Source organism: Emys orbicularis, chromosome 12 (assembly GCF_028017835.1).
Source record: "Emys orbicularis isolate rEmyOrb1 chromosome 12, rEmyOrb1.hap1, whole genome shotgun sequence".
NCBI classification, from domain to species: domain Eukaryota; kingdom Metazoa; phylum Chordata; order Testudines; family Emydidae; genus Emys; species Emys orbicularis.
This window is the reverse complement of record NC_088694.1, coordinates 15,256,183-15,279,763: the sequence shown is the minus strand read 5'-3', so window position 1 is coordinate 15,279,763 and position 23,581 is coordinate 15,256,183. Positions and strand designations below refer to the sequence as shown.

The 23,581-nt window shown below is 42.7% G+C and overlaps 1 protein-coding gene across 1 annotated transcript in view; it reads right to left on the bottom strand.

Moving 5' to 3' along the window:
- The window catches only part of ATP9A (ATPase phospholipid transporting 9A (putative)), an 87,863-nt gene extending 75,167 nt beyond the window's left edge, over positions 1-12,696 (bottom strand). The window contains exon 1 of the mRNA XM_065414433.1: positions 12,629-12,696. Within this exon, the coding sequence (XP_065270505.1) occupies positions 12,629-12,696 (68 nt within the window). The remainder of the gene's footprint in view (positions 1-12,628) is intronic.
- Between the last annotated feature and the right edge of the window lie 10,885 nt (positions 12,697-23,581).

Below are 23,581 nucleotides of genomic sequence, written 5' to 3'. Positions count from 1 at the left end.
AATCTGGTCCCAAATGGATCAGAAAGAAATACAAAAGCCCCTAATACACAGGAGAAATGGAGGAATAGGAGAACAAACAGATGAACATAAAAACGGCCTTACTGGGTCAGACCAATGGTCCATCGATCCCAGTATCCTGTCTTTCAACTGTGGCCAGCACCAGATGCTTCAGAGGGAATTAACAAAAGAGGGCAATAATTGAGTGGTCCATCCCCTGTCGTTCAGTCCCAGCTTCTGGCAGTTGGAAGTTTAGAGACACCCAAAGCATGGGGTTGCGTCCCTGACCATATTGGCTAATAGTCATTGAAGGACCTATCCACTATGAACTTATCGAATTCTTTTTTGAAGCCCAGTTATACTTTTGGCCTTCACGACATCCCACGGCAATGAGTTCCACAGGTTGACTGTGCGCTGTGTGAAGAAATACTTCCTTATGCTTGTTTTAAAGCTGCTGCATATTCATTTCATTGGGTGACCCCTGGTTCATGTGTTATGTGAAGGGGTAAACAACACTTCCCTATTCACCTTCACCACAACATTCATAATTTTACAGACTTCTATCATACCCACCTTACTCGTCTCTTTTCTAAACTGAGTCCCAGTCTTTTTAATCTCTCCTCACGTGTGTATTTCTGTATCTGCTTGAAGATACAGAAATTTCCCACTCTCCTTTGTCCTTACAAAAGGACATACTCAGAAACAGTCTGTCTTTTTCAAAATGGCAATGCTGTAGCCTTCCAAGTCAGCAAAGGTTGTTTTTCCTCAAGTTTCCTCCTGTCACTGCTTGAAATAAGAGCTAATCTTTTTTCCCCTTTTTATAGCAAAAGGATCTGTATTAGATTTCATTGACATTTGAAATACAGCCTCATATCAGATGCAAGCTTACAACAGAAAGCCTTGGAGATCAGATAGAAATGCATATCCGACTCACTACATTAGATAACAATGTCAAGATGTCTGCCTTAAATTATAACAGTCATCTGCTCAAACAATTTGGGTAACTGTATCTCTGATCAGAAATAAAGCAAGTAAATTTCCATTTAAGGAAGTATTCAATGCTTTCTGCAGGTAAACTCTCTCTATACGTATTGCAGAACAGGAAACAGCATGGTGAATAGAGCACACCATTCACTGCTACAAAGGTGGTTTTATACAAAAGTATCACCTTTCATGCATTCCACCCCCATCTGCAAATAAACACAGGAAAAAAAATCTTATCTGTTAAGAAAACTCCTTCAGAATCCAAAAAGCTTGAAAATCCAGTTGGTTTACAGAAGTTAGCAGGGAAAAGGTAGTCTAACTCAAAGTATTTCATGGACATCTAAATGGATTAAACTTTTATAAGAGGCATTTTCTCACTCTTTTTAGACCAGTGCAAAACTATTTCCCACATAATCAGATCACTATTCTGATGTGATTACATTTCACTAAGAAGCAGTAAGTGAAGCATCGGAAAGATAATTTGTGTGTGTTGTGGTATAGCCTACGGGCATCAATTAGATCAGAGCCCCATTGTGCTAGGTGCTGTACAAACGTACAGTAAGTGGCAGTCCCTACCCCAAAGAGCTTACAATCTCAAAAGAAAAAAATAAAATAAAAATGATCTCTCTAACTATTAAGTTTTGCAAAAACCTCCATACTGAGAAAGCATGGAATCAAACAAAAATCTTGTCTCATACTACACAGTACTGCAGAGTACACTACTACTGCTCCTAAAGGTGAAAGACCTATGGCTTCTCTCTACAGAATTACTGGTGGTTATGATTACAGAATAGTAGTTTTGGTAGAGAAGAAGGGTGAAATGCCATCAGCTAAAACACTGGATCCCAGCACTGATTCCCTACAGCTTTGTCACATTTCTGTAAAAAACACACTGCGTCTAAATTATGGGTTCATCACGTTTTTCAGCCTATAACAATACACAGGTCAGCTTTATCACAGCCTCACCAGTTAGCATCTGCTGCTCACTGCAAACTATTTGTTCATTTACCAGAGGAAAATGTATGAGAATTCTGGAAAATTTAATAGAAATAAATACAGCTGGAAATGTTAGTAACTTGAATGATTAAAGCAATGAACAGATATCTCAATTTATTGGAATAAAATAATCTAGAACATCTTTTACCCTTCAAGTATCTATGACAGTCTCTGATTTTTAATATGGGCTTTCACCCAGGTTATTTACATTTGATTACTTTTAGAAAGTGACACTGTGTGTTACTCTGTGTTTGTACAATGTCTAGCACATTTTTGACTGGTCTTTAGGTATCACCATAATAAACGTGATTCATAATAATTCAAAATCTATCCAATTTCTAAAGAGAGTTAAAAGTAGTTTCCGGTACAACTCTTGCATCTGAATCTCCCTGCCAATTTTTGCAGTTTTACAATCACAGTTTCTTGTTTTTTTTAAAGATTACTCTGTCTTCCACTCCTCCTTTTTCTCTCCACACTGACTGAAAGACAGACAGACAGACACAAAAAACTATGGGAAATTGACTATACGAGGCAAACAATTAAACTGACCTCACAAAAAGTGTAGTCAAGTTTACAAATTAAATTTAAAAAATAGATGTTTTTAAATCTAATTCCTTTCAATCATGATTATAGGTGTTGCTTGTAGACTTAGAAAAAAAATTCAGACAGTGCTGTGATTTAAGTCAATGTTTTTCCTTTAAACTATACTAGTGCTATTTAAGAAATAAATTAATGAAATGTTGGTGCTCAGAGAGGTGTCAAAAGGGAAATATATTTGTTCATTCTTAGGAATGGGAGGATTGTTTTCTCAAATCTCAATGAGAGAGGAAAGAGACACAAAGTTAGCCAGATTTACTCATTTTAACTGCTGTATTTCAAATGACCTTCAGTGTGAAGTTCTAAAATAGAGGCTTTACCAAAAGGAACATGCATTTACAGTGCTCAGTTTATCTCCACAACCTGCTTCACAATTACAGACAGATTCCCGCTTATCATATATTTGAAACCAAAGTTACTTTTGCTTATCTTTCAGGTTGAGCCTCTTTTGGTGATTCTACTGAAAGAAATAAAGAGCTACATATCTTTATAGTTACATGAGGAGATAGGGCTAAAAGGGGGACCAAATATTTTAACATGGATCTTCTAATGTTCTTGGGTTATTATAATTCACCAATATGTTCCAAAGATTATTTTAAATGATCCAAAACTAACTTCTAAAACTTTAAAAGTATAAACAGAATCACTGATACATTTCTTCAGAAATAGAACAGAAAATAACACATGAATGACGCTAATATAAAACAGTGGCTTGAATGTTCTTATAAAAGGAAGTGCTCTGTGTTGAGATAAATATACACATTTTAAACAGCGCTTAGGTTCTTCAAATTTCTATGAACTTATAAATTACTGAGTATATAGAACACCTAACAAGATTTTAGTAACAAGACAGATTTGACCATAGTTAAAGCTCAAGATCCTGATCCAGCAAATCATTTAAGCATGTGAATTCTCTCATATATTTCAATATGGCAACTCAAGTGCTTAAAGTTAAGCTCGGGCTTGAGTGCTTTGCTGGATCAGGGCCAGACTAAAACTTAAGAAGTAGACTCTACCACTGTCAGCACTACCAAAGGAAAAGAGGGTAATGGACCATGATTTCACTATAGGTGCTAAACTGAAAGTGAGAGCACCTTTTGTAAACAAGTCTATCATCTCACATAATATCCCCACCACAAACAGGAGTGTTGCTATTAGAACAGTACTTCACTACAAATACAAGTATTGAACAACAGTTAATTATGTTAACTTTTAATAATTCATTTGCAATTTCTGCAACTCCTAGCCAACCAAAGATCCCACAACTTTGTTAGATATGGGGGAAAGAAAGTTCAACATGTATTTAAACTCTAGAAGAAAGACTTCTTGCTTATCTGGATTCTGAAAGTGATACATATAATATTGTCCAAGTAAAGAAGAATTATCGCTACTTACAACACATTTGATTTCCAACACATTTGCAGGGAATTTACAAGAGATTCCCTATTATGTTTTCTTTTCTATTTGAGGGCATTTTTAAGTGATCACACATAGTCCTGAATATCTATTTATATGTTGTTTGTACTTTCATACTATCTATAGAACCTTATAATAAAAAAGGCAGAATCTGACCTATGCAGTTCTGTAACAAAGACTTTTTATCCCATTTAAAGAATGAAGTAAAAAAACAAAACAAAAAACAGACGTGTTACCTCCAGTTGGCAATAATACAAATCCACAGGTTGGAGTTGATGGTTTAATGGACTAACCGGAAAAGTCAGTCAGCAAGTTTCAGAATCACATTACATCCAGCCTTCTCCAGAAAATGTAAAGCTAAACAAAGAAATCATGTGCCAGTGTATTTCCACAGATAGGTTTTAAAATATAGCTAACGATGCCAGGAATATAAACTTTGACCTTTATCACTTGTATGTTCAAGACGATCCCTTAAAGAGCTTTTTGTTATGAAAGCTTATAGTCAAACCACCACAGCTGGAATTTAACACCTATCCACTTCCCTGACCTTGTTTTTTCCTGTTGTCCCACAAAACAACAAAGCAATCTGGACAATTTTGTTGACTGGGCAGAGAGCAGAAACCTACAAACCAAACTAAATGTCTCCAGGAATGCTGAATGGCAACAGTTCATCTCCACACATCACTTATGCAGGTGCAGTATGTCCACCCATTTGATAAATGTGTAATGGAACTTATAGTAGGAAAGCAGATATTTCTGTGGTATAGACTTGTGTGGCCATTCCTAGAGGCAAATATTTAACTTCTTAGGAAGATATCCAACTACATTTAACATTCTTTCAAATCCTCACTGAAATCTTATATTTTGTTCACTGAAGATAGAATTCTAAAGCTCATTATTTCTGCTTTAATATCCTGCACTCGCATATACGGGCTAGTCTTTTGCTAGGCACAATAATTATTAATGAATTGTTGTAACAGTATGGCTGATGTGATTAGGCCCTATGATGATGTCACTTGAATAGATATGTGGACAGAGTTGGCATCGGGCTTTGTTACAAGGATAGGTTCCTGGGTCAGTGTTTTTGTTCAGTGATGTGTGGTTGCTGGTGAGTATTTGCTTTAGGTTGGGGGGTTGTCTGTAAGCGAGGACAGGTCTGTCTCCCAAGATCTGTGAGAGTAAAGGATCATCTTTCAGGATAGGTTGTAGATCTCTGATGATGCGCTGGAGAGGTTTTAGTTGGGGGCTGAAGGTGACAGCTAGTGGTGTTCTGTTATTTTCTTTGTTGGGCCTGTCTTGTAGGAGGTGACTTCTGGGTACTCGTCTGGCTCTGTCAATCTGTTTTTTCACTTCAGCAGGTGGGTATTGTAGTTTTAAGAATGCTTGATAGAGATCTTGTAGGTGCCTGTCTCTATCTGAGGGATTGGAGCAAATGCGGTTATATCTTAGAGCTTGGCTGTAGACAATGGATCGTGTGGTGTGTCCTGGATGGAAGCTGGAGGCATGTAGGTAAGTGTAGCGGTCAGTAGGTTTCCGGTATAGGGTGGTATTTATGTGACCATCGCTTATAAACTTATCTTGGGAGACAGACCTGTCCTCGCTTACATACAACCCCCCAACCTAAAGCAAATACTCACCAGCAACCACACATCACTGAACAAAAACACTGACCCAGGAACCTAACCTTGTAACAAAGCCCGATGCCAACTCTGTCCACATATCTATTCAAGTGACATCATCATAGGGCCTAATCACATCAGCCATACCATCAGGGGCTCGTTCACCTGCACATCTACCAATGTGATATATGCCATCATGTGCCAGCAATGCCCCTCTGCCATGTACATTGGCCAAACCGGACAGTCTCTACGCAAAAGAATTAATGGACACAAATCTGACATCAGGAATCATAATACTCAAAAACCAGTGGGAGAACACTTTAACCTGTCTGGCCATTCTATGACAGACCTGCGGGTGGCTATCTTAAAACAGAAAAACTTCAAAAACAGACTCCAACGAGAGACTGCTGAGCTGGAATTGATATGCAAACTAGACACAATCAACTCAGGATTAAATAAAGATTGGGAATGGCTGAGCCATTACAAACATTGAATCTATCTCCCCTTGTAAGTATTTTCACACTTGCTTCTTATCAAACTGTCTGTACTGAGCTAGCTTGATTATCACTTCAAAAGTTTTTTTTTCCTCTTACTTAATTGGCCTCTCAGAGTTGGTAAGACAACTCCCACCTGTTCATGCTCTCTGTATGTGTGTATATATATCTCCTCAAGATATGTTTCACTCTATATGCATCCGAAGAAGTGGGTTGTAGCCCACGAAAGCTTATGCTCTAATAAATTTGTTAGTCTCTAAGGTGCCACAAGTACTCCTGTTCTTTTTGCGGATACAGACTAACACGGCTGCTACTCTGAAACTTGTTTTCCTTAAAGAACTGTACACAGACCCTAAGTGCCAAACCTCAAATTGCTTGCTTAATTAACCAATGCATGTTCATTTTTTTTTTAAACAGGATTCGTGTTAGGGAAATAAAGCTTTAAGAACTTGATTGTGTAGGAGGGAGATGCAAGTTTACCTGGAAGACCAACGGATTTCTTTTCCTTGGGACAGGTTTTTGTTTGGTTTAGATGTTTTGTTGTTGTTGTTGTTGTTGTTTTCTGGGGGAGGGAAGGGAATGGCAATAGTGGACGAGGATGTTGGAAAATATTTTACTATTCCTATGAAACCATTAACACATTCAAATTGCTTTTTTAAAACCAAGAAAAGACCGGACACTTTTTGAATGGGTACCAACCTATTACACTACCCCTACCATGTGGAGATGTAGTTAGGATTAGTTAACACATTTCAAAACTCAATAATCTAAGTATTATTCTATGTAAGAGTAACACAATCAACATTTGAAGAGTCTTTCTACATAAATGAATCATCAACGGCTAAAGTTAGAAACACTCAAGATATTTCTACTTTTTTCAAATGGAACTAAAAATATTGCCATTAGCTACTACTGTTATTTAAATTATACTATATTTTCTACTTTATACTCTATTCTACTAATACTGATAAACACCTGCAGTATCAGAGTAGCAGTCACTGATGTATATAGTCCTTTACCTAAAAGCACTTTACTCTAAAATAAAATTTTTACTGAATTTTTCAATTACTTCCTTTTTTAAATAAGATACAAAAACATTAAAACGAAAACTTTCATAGAGTATGAAAACAAGTTGTTCTATATTCAAATCAAGCACTTACTGTTTGGGTCAAAAAATTACTAACAGCATTAACCCAAGTTATAGGTTTCTACAACATCCATACTTTATCACAACAGTTATGATTTCAAAGGGTCAGAAAAGTTATGTAAAAATCTCATTCAACTTGTTGATATCATTTGCAACTTTGAGTTGTATCTACTGTCTTTGTTGACTGAGGCCCTTTTATCCTGCAAAAGGATCCATGTGGATCCAATTTCAGATAGGCTCTGTCAATACAGGCATCCATTCATGCATACCCAATAGCAGAACTGGGCCCTGGACAAAGTGTTTTTTAGGATCGCAGAGTCAGTACAGCTATAGAACAGTGAGCTGAGTTCTACCCTGCCACATGCATAATCAGCAGAACTGTTATCTATGGTTTGGATCCTGCCAGGGCCGGCTCCAGTGTTTTTGCCACCCCAAGCGGCGGGAAAAAAAGTAAAAATAAAAAAAGCCGTGATCGGCGGCACTTCGGCAGCAGCTCTACCTTCTCTACCAGCTCTTCATTCTTCAGTGGCAAGTCCTTCCCTCCGAGAGGGACTGAGGGACCCGCCACCGAAGACCCGTACGTGCCGCCCCTTTGCATTGGCCACCCCAAGCACCTGCTTGCTGTGCTGGTGCCTGGAGCCGGCCCTGGATCCTGCAGTTAGAAATATGCAGTTCAGACCCACAAAGCACTGGTGAAGTAAGAGAGGCTCCACACAAGTGGACCTCTGTGCTTGGGAGGGTCTGTCAGGGGCCTAAATTCTGGTTACCAAATCTTTATTACTGGTGATGAGGCAAGAGGCAGAAAGACAACATCTTGATTTGCAGATATCAGGCTAAGTTTGCAGTAATAGCCATAAAAAAAAAATCCATTGTCAACTGATTAAAATTTATACAGAGGTCATGGAGAGATACCCATGGAAACATTTGGGGGAGCACTTTTCAGAGGATACCACCACTCTGCCATTAGATTCTCCTGACTTTTTAAACTGATCCACATTATTTAGAATGTTTTTATTGTTTTAAAGTCTATTGCATTGTAATTGGCTGTGCGGCAGGGCCAAGTGCCTCAGAGAAGGCAGGCACTTGTTAAATAAAGGCCCCGATCCTACACTTGACTTCGCATGAGAGAAACACCGTACATGTTTGTAGCCCCTTTGAAATCAACGCAGCTCTACACAGATGCAGAGGTTTGCCCACACCGTCAGATGCAGGATAGGGGCCAAAAATCATTTGTTCATCTATTCACTCCAATCCCTCCCTGTTGATTACAAGTGAGCTAATTTACCATTTTAATGGAACCATTAAGATGTAGCTCAATACCATAACAGAGAAACCAGGTGACTTATTACTGGAATCCTTGTCCTTCCTCATCCCATTTCCAATTATTCTTTGGTTTTCCTCACTTGCTGCATCACATCGATTATTATTTATTACTTTCATTACCACATCACCTAGGAGCCAGAGTCATGGAGCAGGATCCCACTGTGCTAGGTGCTGTACAAATGCAGAACAAAAAAACAGTCTCTGCCTCTACATAGTCTCTACGTAGGCACAGCAGTCTTCCTGCATGATCTACATAGTAGGAACGGGACTTTAGATTAGAAGGTGCTCAGGGTACAGATCAGGTCTTTGCATATGTTCTTTGATATGCTTGGCACATTTGGGTACTGTCCATAACAAGAAAGCAAACCACAGCTTTTTGTCTCAGGATACATAACCCCCAGAAGTCCCTACAGAGGTATGGGCTGTGACACCATCAACATTTTGAGATTACTCAATACCATGTCTCTTTTAGAACTGACGGATTATAGACTACAGAGAGTGGTTATCAGGATGGCATGGCTAAACTGGCATTTTTATTTGGGTGAGATAACTGTATAACTCAGTCAAGACCAGACCACAGTGACAAGCAAATTGTGAAAAACATATCCATTATTCAAGCAATACAACTGCAGAATTCAGAAGTCACCCTTGACTGCACACATGGGGGTCAATGTTGTGGCTATGGCCAAGAATGGCTACTACCATTACCAACTTATTAAAACACCTGTTTCTTCTTGACATGGACCACAACCATCCTTTCCTCTGTCCCATCTCAGTAACGGTACTGTAATGAGTTCCTCACTGTTTCCCCCTTGAAATGAATCTGGAGGCTGAAACTGAAATGGAACATGGCTGTTGCCTTGTTAGCAGGAGGAAGATCAGTAACATGGACTTGCCCTACACTGGCTGCAAGTATTTAAAACAGTTCTAGCTCTTTGTATTAGTATATGAAGTCATTAATTTAGGTCTCTGAGTATATGAACAATCTCCTCTGGCCTTATGTGCCTTCCCAGCAGTTACAGTCAGTTTGAGAGGTCTACTGTTAAGTTAGGGTCAGAAACTTTAAGGTCAGAAGGGACCTTTGGTCAATTATTATTATTTATTTATATTACAGTAGCACATAGAGACTCCAATCAGAGATGTGGACCTCATTGTGCTAGGCACTGTACACACAGATAATGAATGCTGCAAAGAGTCTCTTACAATCTAAGCAGCAATTAAAACCCTGGATATCACTTTTGGGGGGGGCTGTATATTATTATTAATTATTATTTGTACTGCAGTACTACATAGAACACCCAGTCATGGGCCAGGACTCCATTCTGCACCTGCTACCATTTTCTCCCTGTTCCCCTCTAACTAGTTGGAAATGGATCCTTTTGTGCCAGGGGCTTGAGATGGATGACTGATACTGTCTGACTGGTTAGTCTCTCTTTAGACTTTTAATATTTTGGGGGGGAAGGGGGCCTCTTTGCTTTGCTTAGGTACTTTGACAATGCACCCAGTATATTGATTAAATAACTGATTTATGTCACAGGCTGTTTGACAAAAGACAAGACTGAAAATCATTGTAAATAAGTCACTTCTCTGGAGTGTGACTGTCTTTAAAAAAAGAGAGATCAGGACTTGTATAAAGAAAAACAAAAGTCACAGAATCTCAAACCACTACAATCAATGCAGCATCATAAGATTGCAAGCTGTCAACAGTTCTTGCTAGCACAGACAATATTGCCTCCAAGTTAGAGCTCCCTATCCAGTGACAGAGGGCTAGTGCTTAGGTTACATCAGGGTAATTGCTGTCAGCGTCTGCTAACAAGGCACACCACAACAGAATGCCCAAGAGAGACCTATGGAGATCATGGAGACCTCTAAGAAAGCAAATCAGCTAAGGAGCATTGAGGAATATCTTAAGCCCCTCATATAGCTGATCCTTTATCTCATAACTGAACTTTAAGCAGTGGCCAACCCAGGAACTGTCATAACAGATTACTACATGTTCCACAGTCTAGTCCTCAGTGTCCAGGCCAACTTCACATTATTAAATCAACATAATATCAGCTACACAACAGAAACCTTATCCATCAACAGAACATTTTAAATGAAGTTGTTGATCAACCTACAAAGAATCCAAATCACAATTACTAACCAAAAATATAACAAGATGGTAATTGACATGTACTCTTCCTTATTTGTTCCAACACAATCATTATTTCTTTTGAGATTTTGGTCTATTTGCTACAATTGTATACCATATTTTTTTTAAAAGATTAATTTGTCATTGGATCACAATTTGTCATCATAATACAACATTACTTTCCAGTCAGCAAGCTTGGATTCCTAATCTATACACACATTTTGTACTGGTATATTGTTGTCAGTTAGGGCTGTGATTTTTTTTTTTTTTTAACTGAAATAGTTATACCAGTACAACCCCTAGTGTGGGCACAGTTACATTGGTATAAAGCACTGGTACAGCTTATTCCCTTACCTGCATGGGAATAACTATACCAGTATAAACCACCTTTATATCAATATCATCAATACATCATCAGGGGTTGTACTGCTTTAGCTATACCAATATAATTAAAATGGTAACATTTGTGAGGAGATATAATCCTTTGTTATAGTTATAAATATATTTCTGTTCCTGAAAACAAGTGTATTGTCATTAATAAAACCCCACTCAGCGAAGCAACAACCTGCAATCTGCCAACACTGAGCTAAGCAACACAACGATCCTGATCAAATGTTAATGTTAAATGATAAATACATTAAATGAAAATCTGTATTCAAATGGCTTGCCACACGCATGCTCCCACCACAAGGTAATCTATCTGATAAGCCATCCAGCCAAGGTTTTCATAGCCATCCCAATCACCATGGTGCCTGAGTGCCATTGAAACATATGGGCTGATTTTCAGAGGAACTGAACTCCCATTGAGGGAGTCAATACATCTGAAAATCTGGCCATTGCCAGTTTGTTCCTGATCACTAAGGCTTAGAGCTGTCAGGCTATTTCTTTGTTTAAATTTGTTTAAGAAAGAAAAACTGGGTGTGTTGATCTCTTCATAACAGCAATAATAGGAGTGCCAAGTGACTTCAACTGAGGCTCATTCCTCAAGCTTGTCAATATAGGAGCCTCCAAGAGGTCTCTATTGTTTTATTTCGACACAGGTCCTGCTGTCAAGGGAGAGATGGCAGGGGGTTTTGAAGCCAGCAGGGCTCTCCGCCTGCACGAGGGCCTATTATTTTAGCGTAACAATGTTGCCGTGGCAGGATCCTGCCTTTTCTTGCAGTTTTGCTGGGCTGGGATCGCAGCGCTGGGTGTGCCACCGACAATGGCGTCAGGAACAACCTGCCGGAAGGCTGCTGCGGCCGCCGCCTTACAGGACCGTGGCCAGGCAGCCCCGGGCGAGAGAGGAGACCTAGATTTGTCCCTTAGTAATGCCACCCTTCCAACACCAGCTCTCAGCCTCCCCGGGGGCTCCTGCAAGACCAGCGACCCTCCTAGGTCCCCTCCCGAAGAAGGGCGCTTTCCCCAGTACGATCTCCCCTTCCCAAAGGAGAGGGGATCCCCTAATGCCAGACCCGCTGTGTGTCCTTTCCTGGGCGGGTTGTGCTGCTGAGCGGGGGCAGGGCCCTGCTGGAACAAACAAAGGCGAGCCGGGCCCCCTGCGCCCCAGCCAGCCACATGGCGAGAGAGCCGGGGTCCCCTGCGCTGCCGGGACTCCTCAGCCGGGCTCCTCTCCCCAGCCCAGGGAGGAGGAGAAGAAGAGCAATCCCCACCGATCGCTCCCTCCCTTCCCCCGAGAGCGGACCAGGGAACCGGTTCCAGGGTGGGGCTGGCTGCCCAGCATCAGCCGGAGCCCAGCCGGACACATCAGCCCCCAAGCACAGGGCAGGGCCCAAGAGGGGCGCAGCCCCCTGCAGCCGCGGGGCAGCAGCCCAGCCAGCCCGGCACCGGGGAAAGCGAAGCCGGGCGGGGGAAGGGGGTTTGGGGAAGGGCGGCAGCCGCGGGACCGGAGGGGAGCGCCCGCTGCGGTCCCCGCGCTCACCCGCTCCGGTGCTTGCTGTCCATCCGCTTCTTCTGCCTGACTGGCTGCAGGGGGATGTTATCGGTCATGGCCGCGGCGGCTGGGCGCAGCCGGGGAGGAGCGGAGTGGGATCGGCTTCCCAGCAGCGCCTCGGCTCGGCCTCTCCGCGGTCTGACAGCGTCGGGTGGGGGGCTGGGCCGGGCTTCCAGCACGCAGGTAACGTGCCCGCTCGCCGCCTGCCACTCACACCAGCCGGGCTCAGGCCCCCTCCGCTGGGCGCTGCACCCCGTCTGCACCTCCTCCAGCTGAGCTACTAGCACTGCACCCCTGCACGCCAGCCGCTCGACACTGCACCCTAACCCATCTACTAGCACTGCAACCCTACACGCCAGCCGCTCGACACTGCACCCCTGCACGCCAGCTGCTCGACACTGCACCCCATCCCATCTACTGGCACTTCACCCCTACACGCCAGCCGCTCAACTCTGCACCCCATCCCATCTACTGGCACTGCACCCCTGCACGCCAGCCGCTCAACACTGCACCCCTATCCTATCTACTGGCACTGCATCCCTGCACGCCACTCCATCGACACTGCACCCCCAAGCCATCTACTGACACTGCACCCCTGCACGCGAGCCGTTCAACACTGCACCCCCAACCCATCTACTGGCACTGCACCCCTACACCCCAGCTGCTCGACACTGCACCCTTACACCCCAGCCGCTCGACACTGCACCCCCAACCCAGCTAGTGGCACTGCACGCCTACACCCCAGCCGCTCGACACTGCACCCCCAACCCATCTACTGGCACTGCACCCCTACACCCCAGCTGCTCGACACTGCACCCCTACATCCCAGCCGCTCGATGCTGCACCCCCAACCCATCTACTGGCACTGCACCCAAAACCCCCATCTGCTTAACACTGCACCCCAAAACCACACCTGCTCGACAATGCACCCCCATACCCCATCTACTGATCATTGAACTCCTAAACCACATCCACTGGACACTGGACTCCATGTCCTGCACCTGCCTATACACCTCTGGTCATAGAATCATAGAATATCAGGGTTGGAAGGGACCTCAGGAGGTCATCTAGTCCAACCCCCTGCTCAAAGCAGGACCAATCCCCAACTAAAACATCCCAGCCAGGGCTTTATCAAGCCTGACCTTAAAAACCTCTAAGGAAGGAGATTCCACCACCTCCCTAGGTAACCCATTCCAGTGCTTCACCACCCTTCACTGCACCCCTTCCCACTGCACCTGCCCACAACCCCTCTGGGGAACTGCCCCCAAATCCTATACCTCCCCCCCTGCACTTCCACACCCCAGGCACTGGGTACTGTACCCCCTCTCACTGCACCCCCTCATCCTATCTACTTGTCACTGCTCCCTCTCTCAGATACCCTCCCAACTACTACCCAACACCCACCCCCGCAGGTACTGGTCCCCTTTACCTCACTGACTCCCTGCACTCCGGCCCCTGGGCACTGATCCCTGACACCGTCCTTACAACCCCACCATCACCAATTTAGGTCAGTATAGTTCCCTCCTACTGCTACTCAACCAGCTGGACTAAACACTATCCCCTTTACATTCCCATGTTCTGTGCTCCTACAGCCTCTCCAGCCATCCCTTCCCACAACACAGCTGCCGCCTCCTCCTACTCAAACTAATAAGTTTCAGACCCACTGTTCCCCCTGCTACTCCCCAGCTCCCTTTTCTGTCCCTACAACTCTTACAGTCAGTGTGTTAAGAACACAGGTGGAGGCAAGTACTTCCTCCTACTGCCTTCTCATCACCCTTGAGCTTCTTCATAGTTCTCCCTCTCCCCCAGCTGCTGTAACTTTCTGCCTGTTCCTGGCAACATGTCAAGCAGTGGATCCGTCACTGGAAACACATTGGTGGGGGAAAAGAGGTCTGGAGTTTGGCATGGGGACCTAAGGGGGAGCAGACATATTGCTAGTGGTAGGGAGGCTGCCAGGAACCAAGGGTTTCAGGTGGGGATGCGGGTGGAGATCGGGGTGCAGGAGGAGATGCTGAGGGAAGGACTAGCACTTGCCTTGCCTGGCTAACTAAGGCAACGTGGGGAGGTGGAGGCGAGCCACACTATGATACAAGGCTACCATGAGCTCCTCCACTTGGAGTGTCAGTAAGCAGTGTCCCCTCTCCCCAGGAGATGCAGCTGGGTGGGTGTTCCCTTGTCCCCCACTAAGAATGGTAGCAGAGCGTCCTCTCTTTAGTGGAGCAGTCAGGGATGACCAGATACCAGCACCCAGGATGTATGTGCTTGGGTGGCCCATCTCTTCTCTTCTCTTCTGGCTATAGCCAGCGTCCTCTGCTGGGGTGGTGCTGGCCAGGCTGCTGGAGTGGAGAGTCTTGGCACTAAAACATCAGGGCTTGTGCACATTAGGGTAAATGATGGGTGGGTGAGTTTTGTTAGATGTTTTAAGGCTTCAGGCTATGTCTACACTGTGCACCTTACAACCGCGTGGCTGTGCTGCTGCAGTTGCATCTTTGTAAGGTGCACAGTGTAGCCGTTCTCTCCCAGCGACAAAATAAAACTACCCCGAACAAGGGGCGGTCCACACCGGTGCTTTTCGTCATTAAAACTTGTCGCTCAGGGATATGAAAAACAAACACCCCGAATGACAAAAGTTTTAATGATGAAAATGCAGTGTAGACATAGCCTTAGCATAGGCAGGCTGAGCTGTATTTTTAACGCATTATTAGGCTAATACAATTCAAAACCCCACCTTTTATCCATAGTGCTGCATAGGGCAGTTTACCCCTCTCTGAGCTATTGTATTATTCTGTCTGCCGACTCAGGCAGACATTGCTGTACCATTTACACTCAGTTCATGTTTTCAAGCTTTCCTTTGCAACCATGAAGACTAGAACTCACTTAAAAAAAGAGAGACAGACAAAGTGGGTGAGATATCTTTTATTGGTGAGAGTGAAGCTCTCAAGATTACACAGAGCTCTTCTTCAGACTTGAAGAAGTGCTCTCTAAAAGCTCGAAAACTTGATTTTCTCACCAACAGAAGTTGGTCCAATCAAAGATATTATCTCACACACTTTGTCTTTCTAATATCCTGGGAGCAACGCGGCTACGACAACACTGCAAAAGAAAGAAAGAAAGAAAGAAAGAAAGAAAGAAAGAAAGAAAGAAAGAAAGAAAGAAAGCTCAGATTCTGACATAAATACCTGACTACAGAAGCTGGGGCCGCATGCCTTAATGTGGGCTTGCTTCCTTCTCCACCTGAAAATCTTCCTGTGGCGGAGCAGGAGGACTGGGCCTGGTCCCAAGGTCTATCACCTCCCAGGTGAGTGCCCTAACCACTGTACTACAGTCATTCCTACTCATGCTCTCTCTGTGTGGCCCACTGACTGCTCCACTGTGGATAAATGCTAAAATTGTCACTGGACCAGCAAAAAAGTGTAAGTAGGAATGGCTGTAATCCAGTGGTCAGGGCACCCAGCTTGGAGGTGGAACCAGAGGTGCCAACTTTCTGATTTTCCCGGGGTGCTTGACCCCTGCCCCAGGCCCTGCCCCCACCCCACCTCCGTCCCCTCCCCCAAGCACGCCCAGCCCTCACTCTGCCTCTACCTGCCCCTTCTCCTCCCCTTCCCCCAAACAGCTGATCAGCGGCGGGCAAGAGGCGCTGGGGGGGGAGGGAAGGGAGAAGACCCAATTGGCGGGCCCCCAGCACCCACTATTTTTTTTCTGTAGGTACTCCATCCCCGGAGCACCCACGGAGTCAGCGCCTATGCCCATCCCCTTTCCACCCATTCTTTCATGAGGTATCTACAGTGGAAGAGCTTCATCAGGAGAGAATGAGGGATACCCAGCGTCAGACTGTCCCATTGCTCAATGATTAGAAAGTACACCTCAGAGATGGGAGACCCCTGTTCAAGTTCTTTCTCCCCCTTGTTCAGGGAGGGGGGAATTGAAGCTGGGTCTCCCATGTCTCAGGTGAGTAATCTAACCATCTTCTCCCTGGTCAGATTTTGAATGGGACTCAATCTGATCAGTGTGCACAGAGGCCACATACTGGCTTGGGCCCTACACATGACTTTGGTAAATGTGGAGATTACCATCAGCAAAACTTTTGCTAAGAAAACTTATCCTAGAAGGAAGTTGTTGTTTTAGGAAAGAAGCACTGTGCATATTAGCATACAGTCTCTTCTTGATTAGCATATATTTTAATGAGTGTTGCTAAAAGAACCTTACTTCTCTGTATGGTTTTTATATCATCCATTTTTACATAAATATACATTTGAAATCATTGTTCTCTTGTAAGTTAAAACCTACTCTCTTTGCCTGTCTTTCATTCATCTTGAAAGCTGTCCAGGTTTGGTACAAGGAAAATGCATAATAGAAAGTTATTAACTTTATCATTATTTTATTTACTATTTGTTAAGCAACAGTGCAAGTGTGTCCATGCTAGGATTAAAGGTGCTACATTTCAGCTCACATGTTTTAAAACCCTAGTGCCAGCAGGGTAAGAGTGTGCTATGTTGTACAGGACACAGTTCCTGTCCCAAAGAATTTACAACCGAAGGCTCTGATCCCACAGAGACTTATGCATGTGTTTAACTTTACACACCCTGAGTAGTCCATCGATTTTAAAGTTAAGTGCTGGAACAATTTTTAAGTGGGGGTTCTGATGATGGAAACCATATATTTGGTGTTTGTTGTTACTACTTCAAGCTGGGGGGGTGGGTGCAGTAGCACCTTTATTTCCAGCACGACTGCTGAATATAATTGGCTATCCTCACACTCAAGAGGGCAATTGAAGTGGGATTCCCTTATTCCCCATAACCAGTCCACCTCATAAAATGTCACATATGGTTATACAAGAAGCATCTTTTTACTACATTTTTCCTCAGTATTAAAATGCCATCTTTTTTAGCTGCAGGAATAAATTGAGTGGGATGTTTTATTGTGAGACAGAAACAGGATGATAACATTCCCTCAAAGTGATAATTTAATAAGAGTAGCAATCAAGGCACCTAAACAGGATATTATATTATAGCCAAGAAATGCTTGAGAGGTAATGTAATCGGTAGTAGCCACAAAACCACTCCTAACTGTAGTCTTATACTGAAAACTTAAGTCTGTTTGTAACTGATATAAAAACCCAAAAAAGTGTTATTCACTTTGACTCTGATTGGCACAAATAAGAGCTTTAAAAGATTATTTTGTGCATCACAATTTGGCCCCAGTTCCCCATCCTTCGGGATGGAAATAAGTTGCACTGATCCATTCCCTAGTGCAGCTGATATCCTCTTCTGTGCCAGTTCCTCACACCTGCCTAACTATTCCCCTTCCACATGCAAGGGACAGAAATAACTCAGCCCCATGCTGTGACACACAATGCTAGAAACTCTAGCAGAGAAGTAAGGTGGTTCATAGCATGGTTCACAAGTTGGCCCTTTGCTCTTACAGGAATCTTTGCATAATCACCCGAGTGACAATGATCATTAACAGAGATACAGCAACAGCAATAGAAGCAATGGTACTGTTATTCCACAGTCCACTGACTCACTAACAGAGCATCTTGTGGTACAAAGAAGCAATCTTTGAGAGTCAAACTCATGTGGACTTTCATTTCCCTCCTCATTTTGTGTTCTGCTGTTTTTCATTTTGTATTTAGAGAATCACAGTAAAGAATAGTAGCCTTCAGACGTGATCTAGGCTGGTCTGTAGCCAAATGGGCAAAGCACTTTTTGGGTAGGATTAGCCTTGTTAAAGACACTGCATACACTCTCTTGGGAACAGCAGCCACACAGTCTCCTCCACAAACCCTTGATTTAGAGGGGAAAAAAACATGATGCATATTTCCTCTATATTTTCTGGATGAATATGAGACAGTCCCCATAAAAAAAGTCTATGACCACTGGCTGAGGAGTTCGATCTGTTAAGTCAAGTGCCAAAAAACCCACTTTGGTTTCTCTGATGCCACTAGCTTCTCTCTCTGACATTTAGTTTTTGCATGCACAGAGCTTGAGGCAAACAAGCAAACCCTGGAAAGACCTGTGTGCCACCCAATTCCGACCTCACAACTGCTAATTAGAAAGGGGCTAATTATTTTTCACAGCTTTAATTCATTACCTTTGTTTTCTTCTCTCAGGCCCAACCTATGCCCCCCAGGTTGTTCTAAATCAGTGGTTCTCAAACTTTTGTACTGGTGACCCCTTTCACATAGCAAGCCTCTGAGTGCGACCCCCCCCCCTTATAAATTAAAAACACTTTTTAATGTATTTAACACCATTATAAATGCTGGAGGCAAAGCAGGGTTTGGGGTGGAGGCTGACAGCTCGTGACCCCCCATATAATAACCTCGCGACCCCCTGAGGGGCCCTGACCCCCAGTTTGAGAACCCCTGTTCTAAATGTTGATTAAGTTGATGCAATAGTGTCCCATTAAACTTAAAGGTTGGCAGATCTTTTCCTAATTTTTTTTTTCCTGAGTGATTTAGGACAGCACCAGTTCTGATCCAACTGGCAACCTACTATCATAGCTATATTGCAGGAAGAGTTTATTGTTATTTATTGAGCACCAGTGCGCTTTTCATTGTTAAAGTGTGGAAGAATTTGTTAAAGAACAGCATTTTTTAAAAGTCAAAGGGCAAGCCCACATTTTTATCCAATCAGCTGTACAAAGCCACCAGTATGTTGAACCAGGTGATTTCAATACCTTTTTCTATTACAGCAAAGAGAAGCTTCTGTTTTGTTATATGCTAAATACACTCATGAGTCTTTTGAGAGCCACAAAACAAATGCACATAGACAAACACTGGTCTGATATTTTACTGATGGAGTTCCAGCAAATGGCTTCAGACTCTTTATCTGTTCTTCCACTACAGACACTCCACCAGCAATGCTGGCTAGATTTCTCAGGTTACCAATGGTATTTGTGAACGGGCATGGAGAATCAAGGGGACTTTAAAGGAACTCACTACTGCTCTGTATGCATCTTTTCTTGCCTACACCACTGATCTCATTTCTTCCTCCCTCCTTCCACTCAACAGCTCTTTTTGTTTCCTTCTCCCACTTTTTCATCATGTCTCTTTCCATGCTGCTCCTAACGCCTGGATCTCCCTGACATATCTGTTGCATTAGCCAGCTACTCTTTCTTTGTTCAAATCTTTCATTCACATTACATTTGATGTTACTGGAACTACCAGTGGTACATCGCTCTTACACATCATGTGGAGGAGAGTGAGAAAAACCACTTTTACTTTACATCCCTTCAATAGCAACCATCTCTGTATTTTGTCAAATTCAGGGCGATATCCTGCAAATTTTGGGCCATTCCTGCCCAAGCCTTACTAACATAGGGGCCTTTCTCTATACTAGGGAAATTCATCAAGAATGAACCCTGCTCAGAACAAAGTTTAGATGACACAGTGCTAAAGAGAGAGACAAGTGAGTGAGCGAATATCTTTTATTAGACCAAATGTTGTTGGTGGAAGAGGCAAGTTTTCAAGCTTCACAGAGCTCTTCCTCAGGTCTGGGAAAGGTAACCAGGTAAAGATATTACCTCACTCACCTTGTCTCTCTCATATCCTGGAACCAACACAGGTACATCAACACTGCAAACATCACTGGTAAAGACACAGCCTGTAATCCTGTCTATAATTTTGCTTCTACCGCTAATAGCTCTATTGGTGCTGCCCTCATGCAGAAATGCACCCAAATAGCCCAACGGTAGTCTTACGTTAAGACTACTCACGTGAGTAAGATTTGCAGAATTGAATTCTTTGAGCTGATTCAAAGTCTACCGAAGCACTGAAAAGACTTCTATTCATAAAAGATGCAAATAGGTGCCTAGTGGGATATTAGAAGTGCCTGGGACCCAGATCCTCAAAGGTATTTAAGTGCCTAACTCCCACTGAAAGCAAATGGAGTTAGGTGTCTAGGTGCTTTTGAAAATCCCATTAGTCACCCATCTGCACCTTTAGGTGCCTTTTAAAATCTGGCCCAAAAGTTACTTGGGGCAGAGACCTTGTCTGTAGAGCTGGTCAACATTATTGTAAAAGTATTTGTGTTATTTTAAAAACCAGCTTATGGACCTGAAATTTTTTCATTAAAATGTTTTGAAACTGTCCCCACTTTTTTTATTTTTTTAACCAGCTCTTCTTATGTGTAAAGTGCCATGCACATCCCTGGTGCTGTAAAAATAAGCAGTCTCACCAGCCCCAAGCACTCAAAAATTATGAGCCAGGACCCCCCAAAAAACCCATGGGTCCCATTTTCAAGCTTTTCTCCACCACCACCCAGGATTAGAAACTTCCTTTAAAAAAAATAAAAGTGAAAGCACAACCGTCTCTTGACTTTAGGAGCTGGAGCTTTAATAAAAACACCAAATATTGTGAGACTCGTGATTAAACTGCGAGAATCAGCAACACTGAATAAATGTTGTTCTGCACCTTAAAAGGTTGTGATATTTTAGCTCTGAATTATCCTCAGGCTTTTGTGGCTACACTTCTACCACTCCAATAGCGTGTGGCTCACTTGACATATTAACTGTTCTTTAGGGTTTCCATTTAATACAAATTCAAACTTAGCAGCACATAACTCTTGTTCAGATGTAACTAACGTAACACATGCAAATAAGTGTCTATGACCTGTTCTTTGCTGTGGGAAAATCATGCTCTGCATTTCTTTCCCACTGCCCTCCTCCTACCCCTTTCCTACCCTTTATCCAACATTGTCTGTTGCGGTAAGACCTAAGTGGGGGGCATATTACCCCACATCTGCCTACTGTGGGGTTCTTACACCTTCATCTAAACTAAAGCATCTGGTACTGGTTACTGCAAGAGACAGGATGCTAGACTATATGAACCTTGGGTCTGATCCACAATGGAAATTCCTATATGCCATTTCTGTTGTGTTTTTGACTTGATGATTGCATTTGCTAGACACAGTCAGGGACTGTGCCTTTTATTTGCTTCTTGAGCTCTGCAGAAATACCGAATACTAATATATTGTGTTGGCTTTTTTATTCTGGAAGGTTAATATGAATGTCGTACCAGATATGTTGGACTTAATCTGTGTTTGTGATTAGTTCTGTTTGCCTCTGTGCATATGGCATGTCATTTTCAAAATTTAATAATCAAACTATTCAAAATACTGAGATAACGGTAACGGCCCTGCTTTTCAATCCATGTACTACTGCATGGACAAGACAGGCATGAAGTTACCATGATTTCACATGAGAAACAGATAACTGCACATTGAAATTGGTAATTCTGATTATTTGTGCATGCTATTACTTGACCTCTGTACACACACAAATTAAATGTGCAATTTGTGCATGCTTTTGCGCACCTTATTTGTATGAGAATTTAGCTCTAAGGTGTATCATACTTTCCACATGGCAGCAGGATTGTGCTTGCAATTCCATCATTTGAAAGGTAGAGACATCTGAAACTGCGAAAGTGGAGATTTGGTTGCTAAGGGATTGAAAAGTTGCAGTCATGCATTAACTCTGCAACAAACCATTTCATGTGCTGCATTACTTCCACTGGCTACTGATTCGTTTCAGGGAGTGACAAGGGAGAAGGCAGACTCATCCTATTTCTTCAGGCAATACTGAAACACACTCAACCTATTAAATTCACTCTTCTGAAAAAAGAACAACTACCGGGACAAACACAGGCAAGAGCAGCCTGTTCCCAGTGGCTTAATGCACGCACACAGTCACTACCTCTGTGCATAATACCTAGGAGGAGGAAGCATTTTTTACAACAGAAATGCAAGTGTGAGATCTGTGATGCCAAGGCAGGAATGATTAGCAATATGGTAGCAATGTACATGTGCCCTAAGTCTACACATGATGCATTCATCTTTTAAATTTATCTTTTAAATGTCTGAACTCAGACAAGGTTACTGCAATTAATTGGCAAGTTAATCACTACCAGACTATAATGTGTTGTTAGCACCTGTATCTCTGATCTGCACGGATGGCTTTGATATTATTTTTTCTTTTGACAAGTGGGTGATAGCGGATATCCTTTAAGCCTATATGTAATGAAGCCCTTCATAAATCCATCAACACTTGCGAAGGGAAACTACAATAAAGCTCACACTGCCCCAGGCTCTGTTATTGAAACACCATTTGGCATTCTTATAATGAAGTTTCAGCATGCATGTGTTTTGGTTTGGGGAAACGTAGGATTTCTACAAGGTTTTGTTTTGTTCCTCATACAAAGATATATTGAAACACAAGGGAAAAAATCCCTTGTATGCCTAATTTACAGAATAACAGGACTGACACCCTCTCACTCATCCAGAATGAGATCAAATTCAAAAGTATGACTAATAAAATAAAGTAAACAAATACAAAGAATGCGGTATTTTGGGGAAAATGGGCCCATTTTGTGATTTTTCATAAAAGCTATTTTTATGAGATTTAGCATGTGAGATTTTTGGATATGGAAAAATCTAGGGGCACAAGTAGGGAGGCAGAAAGTGGAGCTTAACAATTAGAATAAATTAATATTTATTACATTATTTGCAAATTTGCAAGGCTAACAATTTTTTCTGCAGAAAACGGTGAAAGTGTCACATAAAAAGAACTGAAAACAGGTATATAGAGATGTGGAAAGGGGAAAATTAGACTCCCATATTTGGACATCAGCCAGGGGAGGATAGCCTGCTTCCCATGCAGAGAGATTTAGGCTGGTCCTGATTCAGCAAAGCATTTAAACATGTGGTTGACTTTAAGGCCATGAGCAGTTACATTGGCCTCAGTGAGCCTACTCACAAGTTTAAAGTTTAGTACATGCACATGTGTTTTTCAGGATCTATGGACCATAGAGGTTAATTTTTTCTGAATTTGAGATGCTCAGGACTGCAGGCCTAATTTGGGCTTGCAATGAATATGACTAGTCAAGCAAAACTGGCTTTTGTAAATGGAAATGGCTAGTTAAAATATTATCCAGGCGTTTTATGTATA